At 47.1% G+C, this 26,028-nt stretch overlaps 1 protein-coding gene across 7 annotated transcripts in view; it reads right to left on the bottom strand.

Annotated features, from left to right (window-relative positions):
- LOC115601769 (protein FAM219A-like) overlaps nucleotides 1-26,028 on the bottom strand; it is a 93,073-nt gene that overhangs the window by 22,388 nt on the left and 44,657 nt on the right. For 2 of the 7 annotated variants that reach the window (XM_030472159.1, XM_030472160.1), the window contains exon 3: nucleotides 10,861-10,963. In XM_030472159.1, coding sequence (XP_030328019.1) covers nucleotides 10,861-10,963 — 103 coding nt within the window. Of the gene's footprint in view, nucleotides 1-10,413; nucleotides 10,964-11,476; nucleotides 11,672-26,028 lie in introns of those variants that run through there. The other 5 variants (XM_030472161.1, XM_030472162.1, XR_003989478.1 and 2 more) reach the window with 4 other exon arrangements.

The raw sequence follows: 26,028 nt of genomic DNA, 5'->3' as shown, positions 1-26,028 counted from the left end.
GGGAGTTACATTCTTCCGATTCTCCTCCCCATCCCTCCGGGAGCGGGGGGAGGAAGGTGGGGAGTGAGCGAGTGGTTGTGTGTTTCTGAGTTACCGGCTGGGCTCAAACCACGACAACCAGCTACTAAGAAGGAGAAAAATGACTGCTATAGCTGAACCCAGGACAGGGTGGAACCCATTTGTATTTCTGGAGTGACAGGAGGATCCCAAGAGTTGACTGTACTGGAGGCTGAAATCAGCCTAACTGGGAAGGAGTGGCAAAAGCACCCCACTGTGACTGGTCCAGGGGCTCCACGAATACTTGGCATAGACTATCTCAGGAGAGGGTACTTCAAAGACCCGAAACGGTACAGATGGGCCTTTAGTATAGCCGCCTTGAAGACAGAGGACATGAAGCAGCTGTCCACCTTGCCCAGTCTCCCAGAGGATCCTTCTGTTGTGGGGTTGCTGAAGGTCGAAGAACAACAAGTGCCAATCGCAACCACAACAGTGCACTGGTTCCAATATCACACCAACCAAGACTCCTTGATTCCCATCCATAAGCTGATCCGTAGGCTGGAGAGCCAAGGAGTGATCAGCAGGACCCGCTCACCCTTTAATAGCCACATATGGCCAGGGCAAAAGTCTAATGGAGAGTGGAGACTAACAGTAGACTATCACGGCCTGAACGAAGTCACACCACCATTGAGTGATGCCGTACCGGACATGCTAGAAATTCAATATGAACTGGAGTCAAAGGCAGCCAAGTGGGATGCCACGAGTGATATTGCCAATGCATTTTTCTCAATCCCTTTGGCAGCAGGGTGCAGGCCACAGTTTGCTTTCACTTGGAGGGGCGTCCAGTACACTTGGAACCGACTGCCCCAGGGGTGGAAACACAGCCCTACCATCTGCCATGGATTGATCCAGACTGCACTGGAACAGGGGCAAGCTCCAGAACACCTGCAATACATTGATGACATTGTGCTGTGGGGCGATACAGAGGAAGAAGTTTTTGAGAAAGGGAGGAAGATAATCCAAGTCCTTCTGAAGGATGGTTTTGCCATAAAATGGAGTAAGGTCAAGGGACCTGCACAGGAGATTCAATTTTTGGGAATGAAATGGCAAGATGGACATTGCCAGATCCCCACAGATGTGATCAACAAGATAACAGCAATGTCTCCACCAACTAACAAGAAAGAAACACAAGCTTTCTTAGGTGTTGTGGGGTTCTAGAGAATGCACATCCCAAATTACATTCTGATTGTAAGCCCTCTCTATCACGTGACCCAGAAGAAGAATGATTTCAAATGGGGCCCTGAGCAACAACAAGCCTTCAAACAAATTAAATGAGAAATAGTTCATGCAGTAGCCCTTGGATCAGTCCGGGCTGGGCCAGATGTGAAAAATGTGCTCTATACCACAGCTGGGGAGAATGGTCCTACCTGGAGCCTCTGGCAGAAAGCTCCAGGGGAGACTCGAGGTCGACCCCTTGGCTTATGGAGTTGGGGATAGAGTGGATCGGAGGCCAGCTATACTCCCACTGAAAAAGAGATACTGGCAGCCTATGAAGGGGTTCGAGCTGCCTCAGAAGTGATCGGAACTGAAGCACAGCTCCTCCTGGCACCCCGGTTGCCTGTGCTGGGCTGGATGTTCAAAGGCAGGGTCTCCTCTACACATCATGCAACTGATGCTACATGGAGTAAGTGGGCCGCACCAATTATACAACGAGCTCAAATAGGAAATTCCAGTTGTTCAGGAATTCTAGAAGTCATCATGGACTGGCCAGAGGGCAAAGATTTTGGAATGTCACCAGAAGAGGAGGTGATGCGTGCTGAAGAGGCCCCACCATATAATGAACTGTCAGAGAGTGAAAAGAAATATGCCTTGTTTACTGATGGGTCCTGCCATATTGTGGGAAAGCATCAGAGATGGAAGGCAGCTGTGTGGAGTTCCCCTAAGACAAGTTGCAGAAACTGCTGAGGGAGAGGCTGAATCGAGTCAGTTTGCAGAGGTGGAAGCCATCCAGCTGGCCTTGGACATTGCTGAATGAGAAAAATGGACAGTACTTTTATGCTGACTCATGGATGGTGGCAAATGCCCTGTGGGGGTGGTTGCAGCAATGGAAGCAGAGCATCTGGCAACGCAGAAGTAAACCCATCTGGGCTGCTGCACTATGGCAAGATATCGCTGCCTGGGTGCAGATCCTGGTGGTGAAGGTACGCCACGTAGATGCTCATGCACCCAAGAGTCAGGCCACTGAGGAACACCAGAAAAACCAACAGGTGGATTAAGCTGCTAAGACTGAAGTGGCTCAGATGGATTTAAACAGGCAACACAAGGGTGAATTATTTTTAGCCTGGTGGGCCCATGATACCTCAGGCCATCAAGGCAGAGATGCAACATATAGATGGGCTCGTGATCAAGGGGCGGTCTTAACAATGGACGCTATTGTCCAGGTTATTCACGAGTCTGAAACATGTGCTGCAGTTAAGGAAGCCAAGTGGTTAAAGCTTCTCTGGTATGGAGGACGATGGCTGAAGTACAAGCATGGGGAGGCCTGGCAGATTGACTATATCACACTCCCACCGACCCACCAAGGCAAGCGCTATGTGCTTACCATGGTGGAAGCAACCACGGGATGGCTGGAAACATACGCTGTGCCCCATGCCACTGCCCGGAACACTCTCCTGGGCCTTGAGAAACAAGTCTTGTGGTGACACGGCACCCCAGAGAGAAGTGAGTCAGACAATGGGACTCATTTCCGGGACAACCTTAAAGACACTTGGGCCAAAGAACATGGCATTGAGTGGGTATATCACATCCCCTACCATGCACCAGCCTCTGGGAAAATCAAACAGTACAATGGGCTGGTAAAAACTACACGGAGAGCAATGGGTGGTGGGACTTTCATACACTGGGATACACATTTACCAAAAGCCACCTGGTTGGTCAACACCAGGGGATCTGCCAACAGGGCTGGCCCAGCCCAATCAGAACTTTTACGTACTGTAGAGGGGGATAAAGTTCCTGTGGTGCACATAACGAACTGGCTGGGGAAGACAGTCTGGGTTATTCCTGCTTTAGGTAAAGGCAAACCCACTCGTGGGGTTGCTTTTGCTCAGGGACCTGGATATACTTGGTGGGTAATGCGGGAAGATGGGGAAGTCCAATGTGTACCTCAAGGGGATTTAATTTTGGGGGAAAACAGCCAATGAACTCAATTGTATGCTGTTGCCTGTTATAGAACACTTCCATAGCTCCGCATCTAGATGCCCATCTCCACCACTCTCGGCTTTGAAATGAAGATATGTGCTGTCATGATCATCAGTGGAGAATAAAGTCATGAGAAAAGCCAGAAGCAGCAGAACTGTCCTCAGGTCACCATCGAATGACCCTGACTTCCCTCTGATCATCACTCCAAGAAAGAATGAACTTTGATGAAACCAGACAAGCTCAGCAGTGACCAGACAAGTTCGGCAGTGTCATCAGCAGGCAACAATCGAACACTACACACCGTCTCTCCTGCCCTGAAAGACTCTTACAAGAGATGGAGCCTGACATCATGGACTGGATGAATTCAGCAAACTTTATAGGGATTGGTCCATGGACTGAGGAATTATGTCTCTCTCTCTTTGTGTGTGTGTGTGAATATATATATATGAGACAAAAAGCAGTGGTATATTGAAAACTGTGGGATCTGATCATGACGTGAATGATATTAAGAAAGGGGTGGATACTGTCCTGGGTTCAGCTGTGGCAGTCATTTTTCTCCTTCTTAGTAGCTGGTGCAGTGTTGTGTTTTCGACTTTAGTCTGAGAACAGTGCTGATAACACACTGATGTTTTGAGTTCTTGCTAATCACTGTAAATTCTTTTCCTATTCCCCTTTTAGTTTTATATTCTCTCAGCTTGTTATTTCCTTTATCATTACTATTATTGGTGTTAGTAGTAGGAGTTTTGTGTTATACCTTAGTTACTGGACTGTTCTTATCTCAACCTGTGGGATTTACATTCTTTCAATTCTCCTCCCCATCCCTCCAGGAGTGGGATGGGAGGGGGGAAGGGGAGGAGTGAGCGAGCGGCTGCATGGTTCTGAGTTACTGGCTGGGCTTAAACCATGACAAGGGACAAGCTCCAGAACACCTGCAATACAGTGATGACATTATCGTGTGGGGCGATACAGGGGAAGAAGTTTTTGAGAAAGGGAAGAATATAGTCAAAATCTATTTAAAAGCCAGTTTTGCCATAAAACAAAGTAATGTCAAGGCACCTGCACAAGAGATCCAGGTTTTGGGAATGAAATGGTGTCCTGGGTTCAGGTGTAACAGTTATTTTTCTCCTTCTTAGTAGCTAGTGCAGTGCTGTGTTTTCGACTTTCAGCCCGGGAACAACGCTGATAACACCGATGTTTTCAGTTGTTTCTAAGTAATGTTTACTCCGATCAAGGACTTTGTCAGTCTCATGCTCTGCCAGGGAGGAGGGGAAGCCGGGAGGAAGCAGAGACAGGACACCTGACCCAAACTAGCCAAAGGGGTATTCCATACCACAGCACATCATGCCCAGTATATAAACTGAGGGCACTTACCCAGAAGGCCCAGATTGCTGCTCGTATTGGGCTGGGTATCCTTCGGTGGGTGGTGAGCAATTGCATTGTGCACCACTTATGTTTATTTTATATTTTTCCCTTCCCTTTTTAGTTTTATATTCTTTCCCCTTGTTATTTCCCATATCATTATTATTATTAGTGGTAGTAGTAGTGGTTTTGTATGGTACCTTAGTACCATACAAACAGTACAATGGACTGCTAAAAACTACACTAAGAGCAATGGGTCGTGGGACTTTCAAACATTGGGATAGACATTTAGTAAAAGCCACCTGGTTTGTCAACACTAGGGGATCTGACAACAGGGCTGGCCCAGCCCAATCAGAACTTTTATGTACTGTAGAGGGGGATAAAGTTCCTGCGGTGCACATAAAATTCTGCTGGGGAAAACAGTCTGGGTTATTCCTGCTTTAGGTAAAGGCAAACCCACTTGTGGGATTGCTTTCGCTCAAGGACCTAGGTGGACTTGGTGGGTAATGTTGTGTGGTACTTAGTTACTGGCTGGGTTTAAACCACAATGCCGCTCTCCTTGTAACAAAGCCGGATTGCAGTCATAGCCGCTTTCATCAGCATGTGTCCCAGTATAAGCTTCTTGACTTGGTGTTTTTGCTCACTTAACATGAAATATGTTATGACAAAATTTGAGTTTAGATTATCCTCAGAGTGGGCTATGATATCTGGCTGTGTGAGTATTGTGGATAGTGGTGTAGTCTCTGCCTGTTCTCATAGTGACTATTCCAGCATCACCCCACCCCTGTTCACAATTTATTTGCTCTTAGGGAGACTGAATGTTTTATGGATTCAGATCCTTTTGCCTCTAAGACTGGCTGTGCCTCTGCCTCAGGAGAAGACCAAATAGTGAAGGCAACTTCGTACTAGAGACTGGATGTCAGAAATTCATACAGGTAATACAGAACAGAAGCCTCAGCGAAGGAGTAGGTGGTGGAGTAGAGACTAGGAGAGGCAGTGTGATTTGCCTGAACAAAGGAAAACATATTTGATGAGGAGAAGAGCAGAACTGTCAAAAAAGTGGAACTGGCTTTAGCTCATTCTCCTCCTGCAGAGACGAGAGGAAGACAACAGTTCAGACTTAAAGAACTAGCATAACCTGGATGTTTTGCAGTCTGTCCCACTGGAGTATCTCCCAATGTACTGCAGCTATTATCTTGTGAAAAGAAGCTGCTTGAACAAACCTGTGGCATTTCTGCCTTCCTGGAGTTACCCTGTCTGTTGCAAGACAGACCAAACCGTTCTGAGGTATTACTAGTGCTGTGCTTGTGGTGCTGCTTGGTTCCCAGAAAGCCAAGGGAGCTGGGAGATGAAGATACATGAACCAGCAAGACCCTATGCCAAACACCTCCCAGCCATATGGGAACAATAGTGCTTGGCCACATCTGCTAATAAAGCAATGGTTGCAAACTGTTTCTCAGATCCCAAGGGATGCTTCTAAAAGCTGTGTGAAAAGTAACTAAGAAAAGCAAGTCTACTGCCAGTAGGCTTCACTTGGCTGTGGAGGTGTCCACATGTCCTCTGAACGGTGCTCACGTGTCCACAAATGGAATAAAACTGAACTAGTTGTTCGAAAGCTTTTGTCAATGGGTGTCACTGCTCTGCCCTTTCCCACCCAAATCACTCTTTTTCCATCAGCAGCTTGGAAACAGCAACCTCTCCAAGGATGAGTCACTAATTTTACAGGTAGGCACCTGTACTTATCCCATTTTCTCTCCCTTACCATGTTCCTCCACTAATTTCAGTGTTTCTAAATTTCTCAAGCAGCAAATCTGTTACCATTCCTTTTGGGAAGTTAGTGTGCAGCCTATTGCCAAAAGAAACCAAGTTTTTCCAGCTTGTATTTGGAAGAGAAGAAACATGGAAAAGCCATCTGAGAGCATCTTGTTGAACTTCTTGCTGCCACTAAGGGCCTGTCTCCTTTGTATGGTCTCAACAACCAAACACAGAGCAGCGAGCAATTCAGTATATTCCAACAACATTGCAGGGGCTTGCAAACAAAACTTGACAAAATCCTGGCATGATTTACGACTACTGTTGTGGGCTTTGGGAATTAATGTAAACAAGGAACCTCATCTGTTGGATGTGTTGCATACAAAGAAGCTCTGACTTGCAGCTCCTGTTCTACTTAGAGTAATCCATGCAACTTTCTCATTCATCAATAAACACCCAGCATTCATGCAGATTCTGCTTTCATTCTAAGCGAGGTCCTCTACTAAAAACTGCCACCTTTCTAGTAGCATGCAAAGCGTGCAATCCCGTGGACTCAGGGGGGTTCCTTCCTCTTGAATGCAGGTAAGTGATACATTGGTATACTGAAGCTTGCATGTAAAAAATAGAAATAATCTAAAAAGAAAGTATTCAGCCAAGAACTTTTTTTTTTTTTTTTTTAACAGCAGTTTGTAGTACTGTCTGATACTATCATACAAAGATGTGCTAAAGCAGCTCTGGCAAAGTATGACCATGCTGTTCAAAGTGCAGAGGAGGTGTATAGCAAAGCACAGAGAGACGGATTATTCACAAGCGTTTGTTAAGTCAATCAGTATGGGGAAGGGGTCATCATATATGAGGCCCTGGTACTTGAGGAACAAGAAAATGAGGAAGATGATGAAGTAGATAAGGGATCATCCAGGTCAGAAGAGTTGCCACGGGTGAGTCAGACAACGCCTTGTATCATGACCAACTCTACTAGGAAAAAAAGGAGTGGTTGTGATTGGTGACTCCACCCTGAGAGGAACAGAGGGCCCAATATGTTGACTGGACCCAACTCAGAGGGAAGTCTGCTGCGTTCCTGGGGCCAGGGTAGGGACATCACCATAAAACTCTCTAGTCTGGTACAGCCTAATGATCACTATTCTTTACTAGTCTTTCAGGTGGGCAATGAAGAAGTCTCATCAACAAGAAGCCTCAGGGGACTCAAGAAGGACTTCAGGGCCTTGGAGCGACTGGTTCAGGGTGTGGGAGCCCAAGTAGATTTCTCATCTCTCCTGCCAGTCACAAGCAATGACAATGGAAGCATCAGGAAAATCATGCAAATTAATTCCTGGTTCCAGGAGTGGTGTCAACATCAGAATTTTGGGGTTTTTTTACCATGGGTCAGTTTACACAGCACCAGGCCTGCTGGCAGCATATGGGGTATGCCTGTATCAAAGGGGGAAAAGGATCCTAGCCCAGGAGCTAACAGGGCTCATAGAGAGGGCTTCAAACTAGGTTTGAAGGGGGAAGGGGATAAAACTAGACTCACTAAAAATGAGCCATGGGGTGGCATGCCACTGTTGGAGGTCAGATCCACAAGGCAAATACATCTATGCCAATGCCCACAGCATGGGCAACAAACAGAAGCTGGAAGCCATTGTGCAGCAGGGAAATCATGACATAGTCACCATCACAGAAATGTAGTTGGATGATTTGCATGAATGGAGTGCTGCAATGGATGGCTACAGGCTCTTTAGAAGGGATAGGCAAGGAAAGAGAGGCGGTGGGGTTGCACTGTATGTCAGGGAGTGCATTGACTGCCTGGAACTCAAAATGTTGTGAGTGAGAAAGCTGAATGTTTGTGGGTGAAGATCAGGGGGAAGACCAACCAAGCAGATATCCTAGTAGGAGTCTGTTATAGACCACCCAGCCAAGATGAAGCTACAGATGAAGCGTTCTTCAAACAACTGGGAGAAGTTTTGTGATTGCTAGCCCTTGTTCTTGTGGGGGACTTCAACCTACCAGATGGCTGCTAGAAGTACAATACAGCAGAGAGGTGCTTAGTGGGTGTGGAAGATAACTTCCTGACCCAGCTGGTGAGTGAGCCAACTAGGAGAGATGCCTGGCTAGATTTGTGTTCACAGAGAAGTACCGGTGGGTGATGAGATGGTTGGAGGTCGTCTTGGACAAAGCAATCATGAAATGATAGAATTTTCAATCCTTGGAGGAGTCAGGAAGAAGGTCAGCAAAACCTCCACCTTAGACTTCTGGAGGGCTGACTTTGGCCTGTTTAGGATGCCGGTTGGGAGAACCCCTTGGGATAGATTACTGAAGGACAAAGGGGTCCAGGAAGGCTAGATGCTCTTCAAGAATGAAATCTTTAAGGCGTAGGAGCAGGAAGTCCCTATGTGCCGAAAATCAAACTGGCGGGGAAGAGACCAGCCTGGCTGAACAGGGAGATATTGCTGGAACTCAGGGAAAAAAAAGAGAATCTGTCACCTGTGGAAGAAGGGACTGTCAGCCCATGAGGAGTACAAGGATGTTGTTAGGTTATGCAGGGAGAAAATTAGAAAGGCAAAGGCACAGCTAGAACTTCATCTGGCCACTGCTATAAAAGATAATAAAAAAATATTTTTACAAATATATCAGCAATAAAAGTAGAGGCAAGGAGAACCTCCATCCTTTACTGGATACTGGGGGAAACCTGGTGACGGAGGATGAGGAACAGGCTGAGGTACTTAATGCTGCCTTTGCCTCAGTCTTTAATAGTCACACCAGATATCCTCAGGGTACCCAGTCAGTCCCCTGAGTTGGATGGCAGAGATGGGGAGCTGATTGAAGTCCCCATAATCCAGGAAGAAATGGTTAGTGACCTCCTGCTCCACTTAGATGTATACAAGTCTATGGGGCCAGATGGGTTCCACCCAAGAGTGCTGAAGGAGCTGGCAGAGGATCTTGCCAAGCCACCCTCCATCATCTATCAGCAGTCCTGGTGTAGTGGGCAGGTCCCAAAGGATTGGAGGTTGGCCAACATGATGCCTCTCTACAAAAAGGGCAGAAAGGAGGACCCCAGAAACTACAGGCCTGTCAGCCTGACCTCAGTGTCAGGGAAGGTCATGGAGCAGATGATACTGAGATCATAAAGCATGTGCCGGAAAACTAGGTGATCAGGCCCAGTCAGCATGGGTTCATGAAGGGCAGGTCCTGCTTGACCAATCTCATGTCCTTCTATGACAAGGCGACCTGCCTGGTTGATGAGAGAAAGGCTGTGGACATTGTTTATTTGGACAATCCATCTGTCTTGAACTGCTGGAGGATAGGAAGGCTCTGCAGAGGGATCTGGAAAGGCTGGATCAATGGGCTGTGACCAATGGTATGAGGTTCAACAAGGCTAAGTGCTGGGTCCTGCACTTGGGCCACAACAACCCCATGCAACGCTCCAGGCTTGGGGAAGAGTGGCTGGAAAGCTGCACAGCCGAAAAGGACCTGGGGTTGTTGAGTGATGGCTGGTGAACATGAGCCACCTTGTACCCAGGCAGCCAAAAAAGCCAATGGCATCCTGGCCTGTATCAGCACTAGTGTGGCCAGCAGGGCCAGGGAAGTGATTGTCCCCCTGTACTCAGCACTGGTGAGGCTGCAGCTCAAATCGTGTGTACAGTTCTGGGCCCCTTACTACAAGAGAGATACTGAGTTGCTGGTGCGGATCCAGAAAAGGGCAACAAAGCTGGTGAAGGGCCTTGCGCACAAGTCTTATGAGGAATGGCTGAGGGAACTGGGGTTGTTTAGTCTGGAGAAGGCTCAGGGGTACCTTATCGCTCTCTACAATTACCTGAATGGAGGTTGTGGTGAGGTGGGGGTCGGTCTCTTCTCCCAAGTAACAAGAGATAGGATAAGAGAAGACAGCCTTGAGCTGCACCAGGGGAGGTTTACACTGGATATTAGGAAACATTTCTTCACCAAAAGGGTGATCAGGTATTGGAACAGGCTTCCCAGGGAAGTGTTGGAACACTGTGCCTGGAAGTGTTCAAAAACCGTGTAGGTGAGGCCCTTAATGACATGGTTTAGTGGTGGACTTGGCAGTCCTGGGGTAAAGGTTGGACTTGATCTTAAAGGTCTTTTCCAACCTAGTTGATTCTATGATTCTGTGATCAAAAAGGAACAGGGGAACTACTGGGATAAAAGCAGCCAAGGCAGAACTAAGCTCTAAACCATTTGCATTACATGAAGCAGCATTTTACACTCTCCTGCTGGCAGGATTATGTGTTACATGAGACTACCCAGAACATGCAAGACAGCCATATCAAACCTCTAATTTTGACCAAGCTGGGCTGCCTCTGTCTCCTTCATGCTGCACTGTCACCAGTCCTGAGCCCAGCTGTTCCTGCATCTCCCCAGAGGATGGGATGCAACACAGCACAGAACGTCCGGGACTGCCAGCTCCAGGAAGAACCATCACTGCTCTTGCAGCATGTTTGGCAGTAGGCAAATAGCCATGAACATCATCCTTGTCCATCCTAAGGTCATTAGGGATTGAAGCTTAAAGCACAGCTTAGTGCTTTTCCAGTCCTTTACCTTGTTCGTGCCATCACGTTATTCTTCTTGGGCTGCTGATTAACTGGGCTTCCCATGTTGCCATTCTTCAGGGACCCCTTCAGAGCCAGCTCCCTCTGCTTCTCTATATATGGGATACAAAGGCAAAAAGCAAAATTAGGGCAACAGCCTGGCTGGCCGCCATACAGCTGCAGAAACCCAGATTTGATAGCAGCAAAAGGCATAGCAGAATTAATAGCAAAGGACATGAGTTCTCCATCTCCCAAGCAGGGATACTGCAAAGGCCAGATGAGCTGTGTCCCATTGCCTCCAAGGTCACCAGGGGCTAAAGCTAACATACCCTGACTCACAGCAGCTTGTTGACAACACCACACTAAGATGGTCATGGAGCTTCTGGATGAAAACTAGCTGGGGCAGAGAAAGGGCAGAGACCTTGCCTCTATCTGCACCTGGTTGCTGCATGGACTCGATAAGACTGTGCTTTGTGCCAGGCAAGGGAATTTATCCTTTTACTTTTTCTCCTCCTACTGGGGCTGTCACTGAGGGGCTCAGTGGGGATAGAAAAGTGTCTCCAACAAAGCAGCACCACCATTTAATGTTAGTCCAGCCTAGCTTGACATCAGGCCTGAGTTATTACGATTTTCCTGGATGGCATCTCAACAGACTAACACACCCCACAGCAGAAAATGTTGCTGCCTCCATGCTTCTCTTCCTGTGATGTTCCCCGTGTGTCTTTCTCTTTTATCTCAAACTGATTCTTGGGAGCTTGCTTGCTTTACTTTAATAAAAAAAAAAAAAAAAAGTGAAACATTTTGCAGCTGCATTTTTAAATAGTATATTGTTTGCTTAAATTTTCAGAGCTCGTTCTACTCACTGCTGAAACGTGCCTTAAAACTTGGACAGTACATCAAACTATCTTTGTGTATTCAGTGCAAGAGGGAATTTAAATTAGCCTCTCATTTAGGAGAATAACTTCTTACCACAGGATCACAAATAGAATTCAGGACCAAAACCTAAGCCGTCTGCAGGTATTCAGTGTTTGCACTGTATTAATACTTCACTGCCTCCAGTAGGAATAGGAGCCCATGTATGATGGGTGTCCTGGTTTCAGCTGTAACACTTATTTTTTCTCCTTCCTAGCAGCTGGTGCACTGCTGTGTTTTGGCTTTAGTCTGAGAACAATGCTGATAACACACTAATGTTTTAGTCATTGCTAAGTAGCACTTACCCTGATCAAGGACTTTTCAGTCTCTCATGCTCTGCCAGTGAGGAGGGGCATGGGAAGCCAGTAGAAAGCAGAGACAAGGACACCTGACCCAAACTAGCCAAAGGGATATTCCATACCACAGCATGTCATGACCAGTATAGAAACTGGGGTGAGTTACCCGGAAGGGCAGATCTCTGCTTGGGTCAGGCTGGGTATCGGTCAGCAGGTGGTGAGCAATTGTATTGTGTATGACTTGTGTTTTCATAGGATCACAGAATCATAGAATAGTTAGGGTTGGAAAGGACCTTAAGAACATCCAGTTCCAACCCCCCTGCCATGGGCAAGGACACCTCGCACTAAACCATGTCGCCCAAGGCTCTGTCCAACCTGGCCTTGAACACCGCCGGGGATGGAGCATTCACAACCTCCCTGGGCAGCCCATTCCAGTGCCTCACCACCCTCACTGTAAAGAACTTCTTCCTTATATCTAACCTAAACTTCCCCTGTTTAAGTTTGAACCCTTGTCCTATCACTACAGTCCCTAATGAAGAGTCCCTCCCCAGCATCCTTATAGGCCCCCTTCAGATACTGGAAGGCTGCTATGAGGTCTCCACGCAGCCTTCTCTTCTCCAGGCTGAACAGCCCCAACTTTCTCAGCCTGTCTTCATACGGGAGGTGCTCCAGCCCCCTTACCATCCTCGTGGCCCTCCTCTGGACTCGCTCCAACAGCTCCATGTCCTTTTTATGTTGAGGACACCAGAAATGTACACACTACTCCAAGCGAAGTCTCACGAGAGCAGCTTTCTGGGCTGCAAGTGCACACTGCTGGCTCGTGTTAAGCTTCTCGTCAACCAACACCCCCAAGTCCTTTTCTGCAGGGCTGCTCTGAATCTCTTCTCTGCCCAACCTGTAGCTGTGCCTGGGATTGCCCCGACCCAGGTGTAGGACCTTGCACTTGGCTTGGTTAAACTTCATAATGTTGGCATCGGCCCACCTCACAAGCGTGTCAAGGTCCCTCTGGATGGCATCCCTTCCCTCCAGCGCATCAACCGAACCACACAGCTTGGTGTCGTCGGCAAACTTGCTGAGCGCGCACTCAATCCCACTGTCCATGTTGCCGACAAAGGTGTTGAACAGGACCGGTCCCAACACCAATCCCTGAGGGACACCACTTGTTACTGTTTCCCAACTGGACATTGAGCCATTGACCACAACTCTTTGCGTGCAGCCATCCAGCCAGTTCTTTATCCACTGAGTGGCCCATCTATCAAATTGATGTCTCTCCAATTTAGAGACAAGGATGTCATGTGGGACAGTGTCGAACGCTTTGCACAAGTCCAGGTAGATGACGTCAACTGCTCTGCCCCTGTCCATCAGTTCTGTAGCTCCATCATAGAAGGCCACCAAATTGGTCAGGCAGGATTTCCCCTTAGTGAAGCCATGTTGGCTGTCACCAACCACCTCGTTGTCTTTCATGTGCCTTAGCATGCTTTCCAGGAGAATCTGCTCCAAGATTTTGCCAGGCACAGAGGTGAGACTGACTGGTCTGTAGCTTCCATGGGTCTTCCACCTTCCCCTTCTTGAAAATGGGGGTTATATTACCCTTCTTCCAGTCATCGGGAACTTCACCTGACTGCCACGATTTTTCAAATATGATGAACAGTGGCTTAGCAACTTCATTCGCCATCTCCTTCAGGACCCGTGGATGGATTTCATCAGGTCCCATGGACTTGTGCACATTCAGGTTCTTAAGATGGTCTCGAACCTGATCCTCTCCTACAGTGGGCCTAAGGTCTTCATTCTCATAGTCCCTGCATCTGCCTTCCAAGACTTGGGTGGTGTGGTCAGAGCATTTGCCAGCGAAGTCTGAGGCAAAGAAGTCATTAAGAACCTCAGCCTTCTCCAAATCCATGGTAGCCAGTTCTCTCGATAGCTTCCAGAGAGGGCCCACATTGTCCCTAGGCTGTCCTTTGTTTGCTACATATCTATAGAATCCTTTCCTGTTATCTTCCACATCCTTGCCAAACTTAATTCTAACTGGGCCTTAGCTTTCCTAACCTGGTCCCTAGCTTCTCGGGCAATGCTCCTGTATTCTTTCCAGGCTGCCTGTCCTCACTTCCACCTTCTATAAGCTTCTTTTTTCCCTCTAAGTTTCCTCAGCAGCTCCTTGTCCATCCACAGAGGCCTCCTGGCCCTCCTGCCGCACTTTCTTCTAGTCGGGATGCAACACTCCTGAGCATGTAGCAAGAGATCCTTAAATATCAACCAGCAGTCTTGGGCCCCCCTGCCCTCTAGGACTGTATCCCATGGAACCTTACTAAGCAGGTTCCTGAAGAGGCCAAAGTCTGCTCTCTTGAAGTCCAGGGCAGTGAGCTTGCTGCATGCTCTTCTCACTATCCTGAGGATCTCAAACTTAACCATCTCATGATCACTAGAGCCAAGGCTGCCCTGGAGCGTCACATTTCCAACCAGTCCCTCCCTGTTGGTGAGCACGAGGTCAAGCATGGCACCTCTCCTTGTCGGCTCCTCTATTGCTTGAAAGAGGAAGTTGTCTTCAACACAATCGAGGAACCTCCTGTATCACTTCTGCCGGGCCATACCGTCCCTCCAAGACATATCAGGATGGTTGAAGTCCCCCATGAGGACAAGGGCCTGCGAGCGTGAGGCTGCTCCTATCTGTCTGTAGAGCGCTTCATCCACAGAGTCCTCTTGATCAGGCGGCCTGTAACAGGTCCCCACAGTAATGTCCCCCATTGCTGTTCTCCCTTTGATCCTGACCCACAAACACTCTCTTAACTCATCACCCATCCCCAGACAGAGTTCCATACTCTCCAGCCTATCACTGACATAAACAGCAATGCCACCTCCCCGTCTGCCTGGCCTGTCTTTTCTAAACAGCCTGTAACCTTCCATTCCGACATTCCAGTCATAGGAGCCATCCCACCATGTTTCTGTGATACCAATGACGTCATATCCCCGTAGCCTTGCACACATCTCTAATTCCTCTTGCTTGTTCCCCATACTACGGGCGTTTGTATAGAGGCACCTTATCCAAGCTCCAAATGCAGCCGACTCAATGGCTGGGGCAGCTGGAACATCTCTACATCGCTCTGAGCACTTATTACAGCTGCTGGCAACTGACCAGGAGTGTTGGGATGGATCAGTGCCCCCCTCCCCCAACACATCTAGTTTAAAGCTTTCTTGACCAGCTTGGCAAGCCTCCTACCAAAACAGCTCTTCCCCTTCTTTGTCAGACCAGCTCCACCATCCTCCAGTAGACCTGGCCTCCCAAATTGAGCCTCATGTTCTAAATAGCCAAACCCCTGACTATGGCACCAGCATTCTAACCATTTATTAACCTGCCAAATGCGCCTAGCTTTTTTAAGGTCCTCCCCTTTGTCCTGGAGAATTGATGAAAAAACTATCTATCTATCTGAGCTCCAGAGCCCCTAACCACCTTCCACTTCTCAAGGGAACTGGTGGTAAAACACAGCCATGCCTTGAATGGCAGAGGGAAACAGGACTGGACAGAGAAAGTTTATGTCCCTGCTGACACCCCTGAGAATGGGGCTGGAAAGACAAGATGAGAGGGGCTTTCTGGACCCCAGGTTGCTGGCTGCAGCTGCTTTGAGTGCTGCAGGAGGAGAAGCAGGGCTGGGGGATGAGAGATGTCATCCCAAACCACAAAGCCCTGCAGCTCAAAATCAGATGTGTACACTACTGAGCTGAAGCCTATATCAAAGGAGTGGCAGTTCCAGTTGCAGGAAGCATTCAAAGGGACTCATGGAAGAGCCTGACTTATGCTGAAGATAACAGTAACGTATAGGTAAAGACGATGACAGTTCTTAATATACAACTCTGATGTAAATGAAACATGATTTAGTATTTTAATGCTGATGTATTTTACATCTTTCCTACCCTTTCTCAAGACAGTGTGCGGGGCCGTGATGCTCAGAAGCAGTTTGCGAATAAAAGGTGTCATGTGCTTGTGTGCCCATTCAGGGCTGCGGTTATGGCAGTGCCATCCCAGTGCCTCTCACTGGCAGAACATGGGCAGTCTCGACGGAGAGAGGATCATAGAATCAAAGAATGGTTAGGGTTGGAAAGGACCTTAAGATCATCTAGTTCCAACCCCCCTGCCATGGCCAGGGACACCACACACTAGATCAGGTTGCTCAAGGCCCTGTCCAACCTGGCCTTAAACACTGACAGGGATGGAGCATTCACAACTTCCTTGGGCAGCCTGTTCCAGTGCCTCACCACCCTCACTGTAAAGAACTTCTTCCTTGTATCTAACCTGAACTTCCCCTGTTTAAGCTTGAACCCATTACCTACAGTCCCTGATGAAGAGTCCCTCTCTGGCACCCTTGTAGGTCCCCTTCAGATATTGGAAAGCTATGAGGTCTCCATGCAGCCTTCTCTTCTCTAGGTTGAACAGCCCCAACTTTCTCAGCCTGTCTTCATACGGGAGGTGCTCCAGCCCCCTTATCATCCTTGTGGCCCTCCTCTGGACTTGCTCCAACAGCTCCATGTCCTTCTTATGTTGGGGACACCAGAACTGTACACAGTACTCCAAGTGGGGGTCTCACAAGAGCAGAGTAGAGGGGCAGAATCACTTCCTTCGATGGATGGGTGCTTAGGCACTGCTGGCCCGAGCAAGGTTTAACACTGCCTTTTAGGGGGACTGCAAAAGGGAGTCTGGGTGAAGGGGAGGCAGGTATAACCTAGACTCTGAATGTCAGACCCCATGTCTCACTCCACACGTTACTAATCTTTTTGCAAAGACTCTGGCTTTTCTGTCTTGCTGCAGCTAAAGGCCTGATGAGATCCCATTGATTGGCAAATGAGCCCACTTCCCCCAAACAGTAGGCAGGGGAGGTTTCTGGCTCTGCCTCCCATCTGTCTGCTCTCACCATCTCACCACTGTAGCATTAAATGAAATTGCCACAGAGTCTCTGCTAACTGACCCACTCTCCTAAATGACTCAGTGAGGCAGAAATTCTGTCAGACCAACATTTTTACCTCCCTCCCCGATGGCCAGCTGTATGCACGGAAGGGAGGAAAAATCCTAGCTTGGATTTGCTTATTAAAAGATCATTAGCTAAGGATTTTCTACAGCATTTCTAAGACAAAAGGGAGGAGACAAGCAAAAACAATAAAAGAATTATTGTAATTTCTGTGCCCCATGCATGCCTGGGTCAGGTTTGTGTTGGGCCACAGTGCACACATATTCATCTTCACTCGGCACATACATTTTCGTGAGCTAAAATCACCAACTGCATACAAACATAAGGTTTATTGTGGTATAGTTACCTGTTTGACTGCCTGGCTGGAGCTGGAGGTGAGATGAGAGGAACAGAAGAGTTGCGAAATGAGAGGAACAGAAGAATTGTAAGAGTAGAAGAGAAGAGAAACAGCCTGATGGTCTCAGGAAGCAAGGCTTTATTGCAGTAGCACTGAGGGACTAGTGTGTATAGAAGACATGTAGCTCCTTGCTGAAGAAATTAAGACAGAAAACAGACTGCATAAGGAGTACAGGCAGATAAAATGGTAGGTGTTTCAGTGATGTACAGTTCCTTGTGGTTCCAACTTCAGTTTCAATTATCTTTCAATAATTAAGATTTACAAAAGGCTTTAACTTGTACACACAGATGCTTAAGCACAGCAAAAGTGGGTTGAATTTAACGATGAAAAAGTGGAGTGAGGAGGGTCATCTTTTTTTCCCTGATTAAAAATTTGCCGAAGTCTGTGCTAATTCTAATCCCTTTTAAAGGACTTTATAAGAAATGATCTGTCTGCCCTTCAGTCAAATGAGATGATGCTGCTGGGCACATAGGCAGAGGTGAAGAGGAGGGAAGAGGAGGTGGCAGCGAGGAGGTGCTGGCTGGGTACCACACAACTGCCACTGGAGTGGGCAGCAGGACATGTGAGGAACAAAACCCTACAGATTGCAATTTAGAGCAAGAGACATGAGGAGCCAGGGGTTGTTATCTTAAGGCATGGTGAGATTTCAGAGTGCCTTTGCAGAGATACAAACCTACTTTGTTTCTCTTCTTCCCATGCATTTTTGTAAAGAAACTAATTTCCCTGTTTATAATGTTTTGAATTAAGAACACAGATTACCATTGCCAACAAACTGCATGCAGGGCTAGTAGTATCAACTGTTGTCTTTTTTATCTCATTGTTTCTCTTCATACAAGCATCAGCACCTTTAAATCATACTGAATGAGGCCTCACCTGCAGTACTGTGCGCAGTTCTGAGCTCCTGTCCTGGTTTCGGCTGTGATAGAGTTAATTTTCTTCCTAGTAGCTGGTGCAGTGCTGTGTTTTGGCTTTAGTCTGAGAATAATGCTGATAACACACCAATGTTTTAGTTGTTGCTCAGTAGCGCTTACCCTGATCAAGGACTTTTCAGTCTCTCATGCTCCGCCAGTGAGGAGGGGCATGGGAAGCCACGAGGAAGCAGAGACAGGACACTTGACCCAAACTAGCCAAAGGGGTATTCCATACCACAGCACGTTATGCCCAGTATATGAACTGGGGGGAGTTACCTGGAAGGCTCAGATCGCTGCTTGGGTCAGGCTGGGTATTGGTCAGTGGGTGATGAGCAATTGTATTGTGCATCACGTGTGTTTATTGCTTTTTTCCTTTCCCCTTTTAGTTTTATATTCTCTCCCCTTGTTATTTCCCTTAGTAGTAGTATCATATTAGACCTTAGTTATTGGACTGTTCTTATCTCAACCCGTGGGGTTTACATTCTTTCGATTCTCCTCCCCATCCCGCCCAGGGAGGGGGAAAGGGGGGGGTGAGTGAGAGGCTGCATGGTGCTGAGTTACCAGCTGGGGTTAAACCACAACAGCTCCCCAGTGCAAGAGAGACGTGGAGCTCCTGGAGCAAGTCCAGCAAAGGGCTACTAGAATGATTAAGGGACTGGAGCATCTTTCATTTGAGGAAAGGCTGAGGGAGCTGGACCTGTTCAGCCTAGAGAAGAGAAGGGTCGGGGGGGATCTGATCAATGTATATAAGTATCTGATGGGAGGTGGTCAAGACAGTGGGGCCAGACTCTTCTTGGTGCTGTCAAGCGATAGGACAAGAGGCAACAGGTATAAATTAAACCACAGGAAGTTCCACTTGAACATGGACCGGTGCTGTTCAACATCTTTGTCGGCGACATGGACAGTGGGATTGAGTGTGCCCTCAGCAAGCTTGTCAATGACACCAAACTGTGCGGTACAGTTGACACACTGGAGGGAAGGGATGGGATCCAGAGGGACCTTAACAGGCTTGAGAGGTGGGCCAGTGCAAACCTCATGAAGTTCAATAAGGCCAAGTGCAAGGTCCTACACCTGGGTCGGGGCAATCTCAAGCACAAATATAGGCCAGGCAGATACTGGACTGAGAGCAGCCCTGAGGAGGACTTGGGGACAATGGTTGATGAAAAGCTCAACATGAGCCAGCAGCGTGTGCTCGCAGCCCAGAAAGCCAACCATGTCCTGGGCTGCATCCCCAGCAGCGTGACCAGCAGGTCAAGGGAGGGGATTCTCCCCCTCTATTCCACTCTCATGAGACCCCATCTGGAGTACTGCGTTCACCTCTGGGGCCCCCAACACAAGAAGGATGCGGACCTGTTAGAGTGAGTCCAGAGGAGGGCCACGAAGATGCTCCAAGGTCTGGAGCACCCCTCCTATGGAGACAGGCTGAGAGAGTTGGGGTTGTTCAGCCTGGAGAAGAAAAGGCTCAGGGGTGACCTTATAAGAGTCTTCCAATACCTAAAGGGGGCCTACAAGAAATCTGGAGAGGTACTTTTTACAAAGGAAGGTATTGACAGGACAAGGGGAAACAGCTTTAAACTGACAGAGGGGGGATTTAGATTAGATATTAGGAAAAAATTCTTCCCTGTGAGGGTGGTGAGGCACTGGCACAGCTTGCCCAGAGATGTGGATGCCTCATCCCTGTAAGTGTTTAAGGCCAGGTTGGACGGGGCTTTGAGCAACCTAGTCTAGTGGAGGGGGTTGGAATCAGATGATCTTTAAGGTCCCTTCCAACCCAAACTATTCTGTGATTCTATGACGATTCTATGAGGAACAGTGATTGAGCATTGGAATAGGTTGCCCAGAGATGTTTTGAAGTCTCCTTCCCTGGAGATATTTCAAGAGCCATCTGGACACAATCCTGAGCAATGAGCTGTAGGTGACCCTTCTTGAGCAGGGACGTTGGACTAGATGACCTCTGGTGGTCCCTCCCAACCTCAGCTGTTCTGTTTTTCTGTGAATCTCAAATTACCCCAGGGGACAGGAAGTAAGCGTAACAGGATTATTTGTCCTGGAGACAACTTCAGTGTGAAGCAACATCAGAAACTCTCTCTGAATGCATGGGCTGGGGTGTCTGCAGGAGACGGGGAGCAGGAATGAGGTACCAGTTCCCCCAAGGCAAGAAGTTTAAGCAAGTGCAGGGAGGATGAAGGAACCACACAGTATGTACACACACACAGTCAGTAACACTCTCAAACCTGGAACCTCTTTCTCACGGACAATATACTGGAAAGAGCCTGGCTTTTGCAAAGACCAAAACAGAAACAGATTTAACACTCAGATTTCCTGACAGTGTCTCCACCTCAGTGATGCTGGCACACACAGTGCTCAAAGAGGACCAGTAAAAGCTATGAGCAGAGCAATAGGGTGTTAGAAAATACTCTCTGCTTTCAACAAGCCTTTGTGGCTGCTAACAGCTGCACTTGTGAGGTCAACAGGAGGGCAAGACCAAACTTTGGGGAATAAAAAAACTACAGGTCAGCACTAGTAGAGATATGGAAGAAGCCCAGGCACTGACGGCCTTGTCCTTTCCAGGGATGGCAGTTAAGCCAAAATTTGGGGGCACTGGGATCTGATGAGCTGTCTTCAAGAGTCTCCTCTCAGGCAGCGTATGCATTGGGGAATGACAGGAAGAATCATCATTTTCTGATCACCCAATACACAACCCAGCAAAGCCAGCTGAGCGAGGAGACATGCCCTGACTTGAAGCCCACAAGGATATAAAATGAGGCAAGGCAAGCCAGAAACACAACTCAAGCTGGCATTTTTCTATCCCCTGCATCTGTTACCTGGGTGCCTTAAGTCACATTGTTTCATCTCAATTACAGGAACAAGGTTTCCTCCTACCAGCTCTTCAGGGGCCAGTAACATGACGTAGAGCAAGCTGCATCTCCTCTCCCGATCATGCTGTAACAAAGCTATCAGAACAGCTCTGACAGCATCACCTCTGCAGCAATGTCTGGTGGGAAAGGCACATCGCTCTTCCACGCCCCTCTGGAGAGGATGGTATCAGAAACCGGGGACAGCAAGTAATTTCCTTTGTAAATTGCATCGATTTGATGCTTAAAGGCAGCAAAATGGAATAAACAGGAACCCCTACAAGGTGCCTCTGCTCTTTCTGTGCTGGTGAGGGTGCTTTGCAACAGCAAATTCCATTAACAGAGAGAGGTAAATTTGGGGGTTAAACCTACTACACTTTGCTCACTGGAAAGGCCTCGGTGCCTGGGACAGTGACCATATATGGTTTTCTTACTTTATTTGCAGTGTTAAATGCACTCTGCTTATTTTGGTTGACCTAGTGAAAAAACGTACTTAGGATTCACTGCTAGCTCCATAATCTGGTTATCTGCAAAGACCTCAGGAAGGTCAACAGACATCTGCCAATGGCAGTGCAAGGCATCACCGTGAGAGTTTGTGTTCACTGGGTATATCTGACGTTCTCCAGGTTAAGCTACCATTTACAACTAGGATCAGCCAGCTAAAATGATCTCTCTAACTTGCTGTCTCAGAGAGAGTTTTGTTACCTAAATTGTCTCAAAACATTGTTGGGCCAAAGGAACAAAGCGAAAGTCAGCGCTTGGGCAGATGGCGCCCATGGGGCACTCTCCCTCTGGAAATCTCTGAGGACCAAGGCCACCAGACTTGGGTGATTTCAACACTGCTAGACAGGCAGAGGGTTCCATATGTAGCAAACCCTAGATGCTTTAAAGGACTGCCCCAAAGAACAGATTATACAGTAGTGGCCATTTAAAAATTATGACGTATCATTACTTACCCTTTTCTTCAACCTAAAATACCACATTTCCTCCACAGAGCACAGCTCAGAGTACTCAGCCTTTCAACAACCTTGTTTGTTAACCACTGCTAAAGGCCTTCGTGAGTGCTAACTACATGATGATTAATCAGGAAGCAAAGGTAAATAATTTGTTGAGGTGAAGGACCACAAGAAAAGTACTCACAAATCCTCATTTTTAGATTCCCAAATATTCTCTGCTTCATTTTTCATAATTCTGTGATTCTGCCTCTGGATTATAGAACTGGTCTGTGAGGTCTGACAAGTTGCTTTGTTGTTGCATCCCGCATTTGAAGTTTTAGTATTGTTCTGTAACATTGTTAGATGTAACAATCAGCTTTTCATAATGTCGTGGTTTGAGCCCAGCCGGTAACTCAGAACCACACAGCCGCTCGCTCACTCCCCCCCTTCTTCCTCCCCCCACTCCCAGAGGGATGGGGAGGGGAATCAGAAGAATGTAACTCCCATGGGTTGAGATAAGAGCAGTCCCGCAACTAAGGTATAATACAAAACCACTACTGCTACCACCAGTGATAATAATGATTAGTGAAATAACAAGGGGAGAGGATACGATTGCTCACCACCCGCCGACCGATACCCAGCCTCACCCGAGCAGCGATCTGGGCCTTCCGGGTAACTCCCCCCGGTTTATATCGTGGGCATGACGTGCTGTGGTATGGAATACCCCTTTGGCTAGTTTGGGTCAGGTGTCCTGTCTCTGCTTCCTCCCGGCTTCCCCTCCTCCCTGGCAAAGCATGAGACTGAGAAAGTCCTTGGTTGGAATAAACATTACTTAGCAACAACTAAAAACATCAGTGTTCTCAGCATTGTTCCCAGGCTGAAAGTTAAGAAACACAGCACTGCACCAGCTACTAAGAAGGAGAAAAATGACTGCTATAGCTGAACCCAGGACACATAAGCATCTCTTTGTTCAAAACTCCAAGGCCATTAAAGAGAATTTCTTTCTTTTGGGCTACAGGCAACACATCGGTTTGCTCCAGACCAGCATTCATATTTTCCCAAGGCAACGTCCACACTTTTAATAGTCTTGAACATTTGCCTATTGCCTCCAGTCCTTTCTTAAATTCCTTATAAGAAGATCAAAACAGTGTTTTTCAAGTTATTAAAATATTAGACCTCATTCTTCAGGATGGATTTTAACTTTCTCTGCTTAAAAACCATTCCCCTGTCCTACAGAAAAAAATGCATGGGATGCAAAAAGGAAAAAAAACCCACATGGGATGGGAGGATTCACCCACTTTTTATTTTCTTCTGTCCTTTCTCTTAATTATTTATGGCAAGCAGAAAGTAGGGATCTGTGTGTGTGTCATGGTTTAACCCCAGCCAGTAATTCAACACCATGCAGCTGCTTGCTCACCACCCCACCCCACCCCACCCTGGGTGGGATGGGGAGGAGAATCGAAAGAATGTAAATCCCATGGGTCGAGATAAGAAGAGTTTAATAACTAAAATAATGTACAATATAGTGATAATAGAAAGAATATCAACAATAATAATAGGAAACAACAAGAGAAGAAATGAAAGCTCAGAAAACACAAGTGATGCACAATCCAATTGCTTACCACCCACTGACCGATACCCAGCCTGTCCCTGAGCAGTGATCGGTCCCTTCTGGGTAACTCCCCCCAGCTTATATACTGGGTATGACATGCTGTGGTATGGAATACCCCTTTGGCTAGTTTGGGTCAGGTGTCCTGTCTCTGCTCCCTCCCGGCTTCTTGTGCCCCTCCTCACTGGCGGAGCATGAGAGACTGAAAAGTCCTTGATCAGGGTAAGCGCTACTTAGCAATGACTAAAACATCGGTGTCTTATCAGCATTATTCTCAGACTGAAGCCAAAACACAGCACTGCACCAGCTGCTAGGAAGAAAAATAACTGTTACAGCTGAAACCAGGACAATATGACAGCCAGCCTCTGGGTTATGATCTTTTCGTGCAAAGTCCCCTTGAAAATCCAAGTTACAGCAGAAAAAAAATACCTCTGTTAACTGAGACTTACCTGCCTTTTCCAATGGCTGCCTGAGACATCACCAATGTCAAGAAAAGCTCAAATTGGTCTACAAAATGGAGCTGTTATACAGCTGCCTTAGTGGCTGCTTGTTTGTCACCTGCACTGCATGTCACATGAAGACTTGCACAACCATTTTGAATTCGGTTCTGCTTTGTAATATTCCATTGCTACACTTCATGAATGCCCTTGTTTTTCTAGGACATTGTGGGTACAAGAAATCAGCTGCTTGCCGGTATTAAAAGAACATTCAGCAGGGAGAATCATGGATAAAATGCAAGTCAGGAAGCACATCTGTAAAAGAACAAATTTCCCTGTCTGCGCTGGAGTCAGTAAGATGTACAAGCAAAGGAGAAAAGTGGGTTTAATATGTTCTTAACTTCAATCACTGTACAATCAAGGAGGTTTGGTGAATTAAAGAGAAAGAACAGAGAGCAATAATTAAAATTTAAAAAGAAAAACATTTGTAACAGAGTGAAAATCAAGTAGCAATTAGGTTTCTCTTGTTTACCAATAGATATACCTCTTATGGAAGAGGACTGCTCTGTGCCAGTGCACACAAATTACCTACGTCTACCTCTGCAAATCCTACCGTGTTTGCATTGGGATCCCAAGAGAATAACAAGATAGGACTTAGATAGGCTTTTTCAGTAGTAAGTAGAAAGCATATGACATCTAAAAAAATAACTGGTGTCTTAACTAGGAGTAGGATCATAGCGTATTTCAAGTTGGAAGGGACCTGAGGAGCTTTCTAGCCCAAGGTCCTGCTCAAAGCAGAATCAGCTTTGAGACCAGACTGTGCTGCTTAGAGCTTTCTTCAGTCAGGTTTTGAAAACCTCCAAGGATGGAGATGACACAAACTCCCTGGGAAAAGGTTTCCAGTGCTTGACTGTCCTCATGGTGAGAAATGTTTTCATTAAGGTGATTAAGCTAAGAAAAGAAGCAGGTTGGGAATTAAGTATCCACTAGATGCTACAGGCAAATTACTGCCAAATCAGCCATAGAATCATAGAACAGTTTAGGTTGGAAGGGACCTTAGAGATGTCCTGGGTTCAGCAGTAACAGTCATTTTTCTCCTTAGTAGCTGGTGCAGTGCTGGGTTTTTGACTTTAGTCTGAGAACAGTGCTGATGATAACACCGATGTTTTTAGTTCTTGCTAAGTAATGTTTACTCCAACCAAGGACTTTGTCAGTCTCATGCTCTGCCAGGGAGGAGGGGAAGCCGGGAGGAAGCAGAGACAGGACACCTGACCCAAACTAGCCAAAGGGGTATTCCATACCACAGCAAGTCATGCCCAGTATATAAACCAGGGGGAGTTACCCGGAAGGCCCAGATCGCTGCTCGGGTTGGGCTGGGTATCAGTCAGCAAGTGGTGAGCAATTGTACTGTGCATCACTTGTGTTTATTGTTTTTTTCCTTTTCCCCTTTTAGTTTATATTCTCTCCCCTTGTTATTCCCCTTATCATTATTATTATTGGTGGTAGCAGTAGTAGTTTTGCATTATACCTTAGCTACTGGACTGTTCTTATCACAACCCATGGAAGTTACATTCTTTCGATTCTCCTCCCCATCCCTCTGGGAGCAGGGGGAGAAAAAAGGGGGGGAGTGAGTGAGTGGCTGTGTGGTTCTGAGTTGCTGGCTGGGCTTAAACCATGACAGTTCTTTTTGGCGCACAACGTGGGGCTCGAAGGGCTGAGATAATGACAGATCTGACCAGTGTGTCTAATCGTATTTGTGATAAGAATTCATTGTTTCGAATAATAGTCACTTGTCACAATGTTGATTTATTGCTCTGGGAGTTGTTGCGCTTGGTCTCAGAGTATCGGCATGTCATACCTTACTTGCAGCC

The sequence above is a fragment of the Strigops habroptila genome, chromosome W, assembly GCF_004027225.2.
Source record: "Strigops habroptila isolate Jane chromosome W, bStrHab1.2.pri, whole genome shotgun sequence".
NCBI lineage: Eukaryota > Metazoa > Chordata > Aves > Psittaciformes > Psittacidae > Strigops > Strigops habroptila.
The sequence above is the reverse complement of the archived record's forward strand: the minus strand, read 5'-3'. Positions and strand labels throughout refer to the sequence as shown.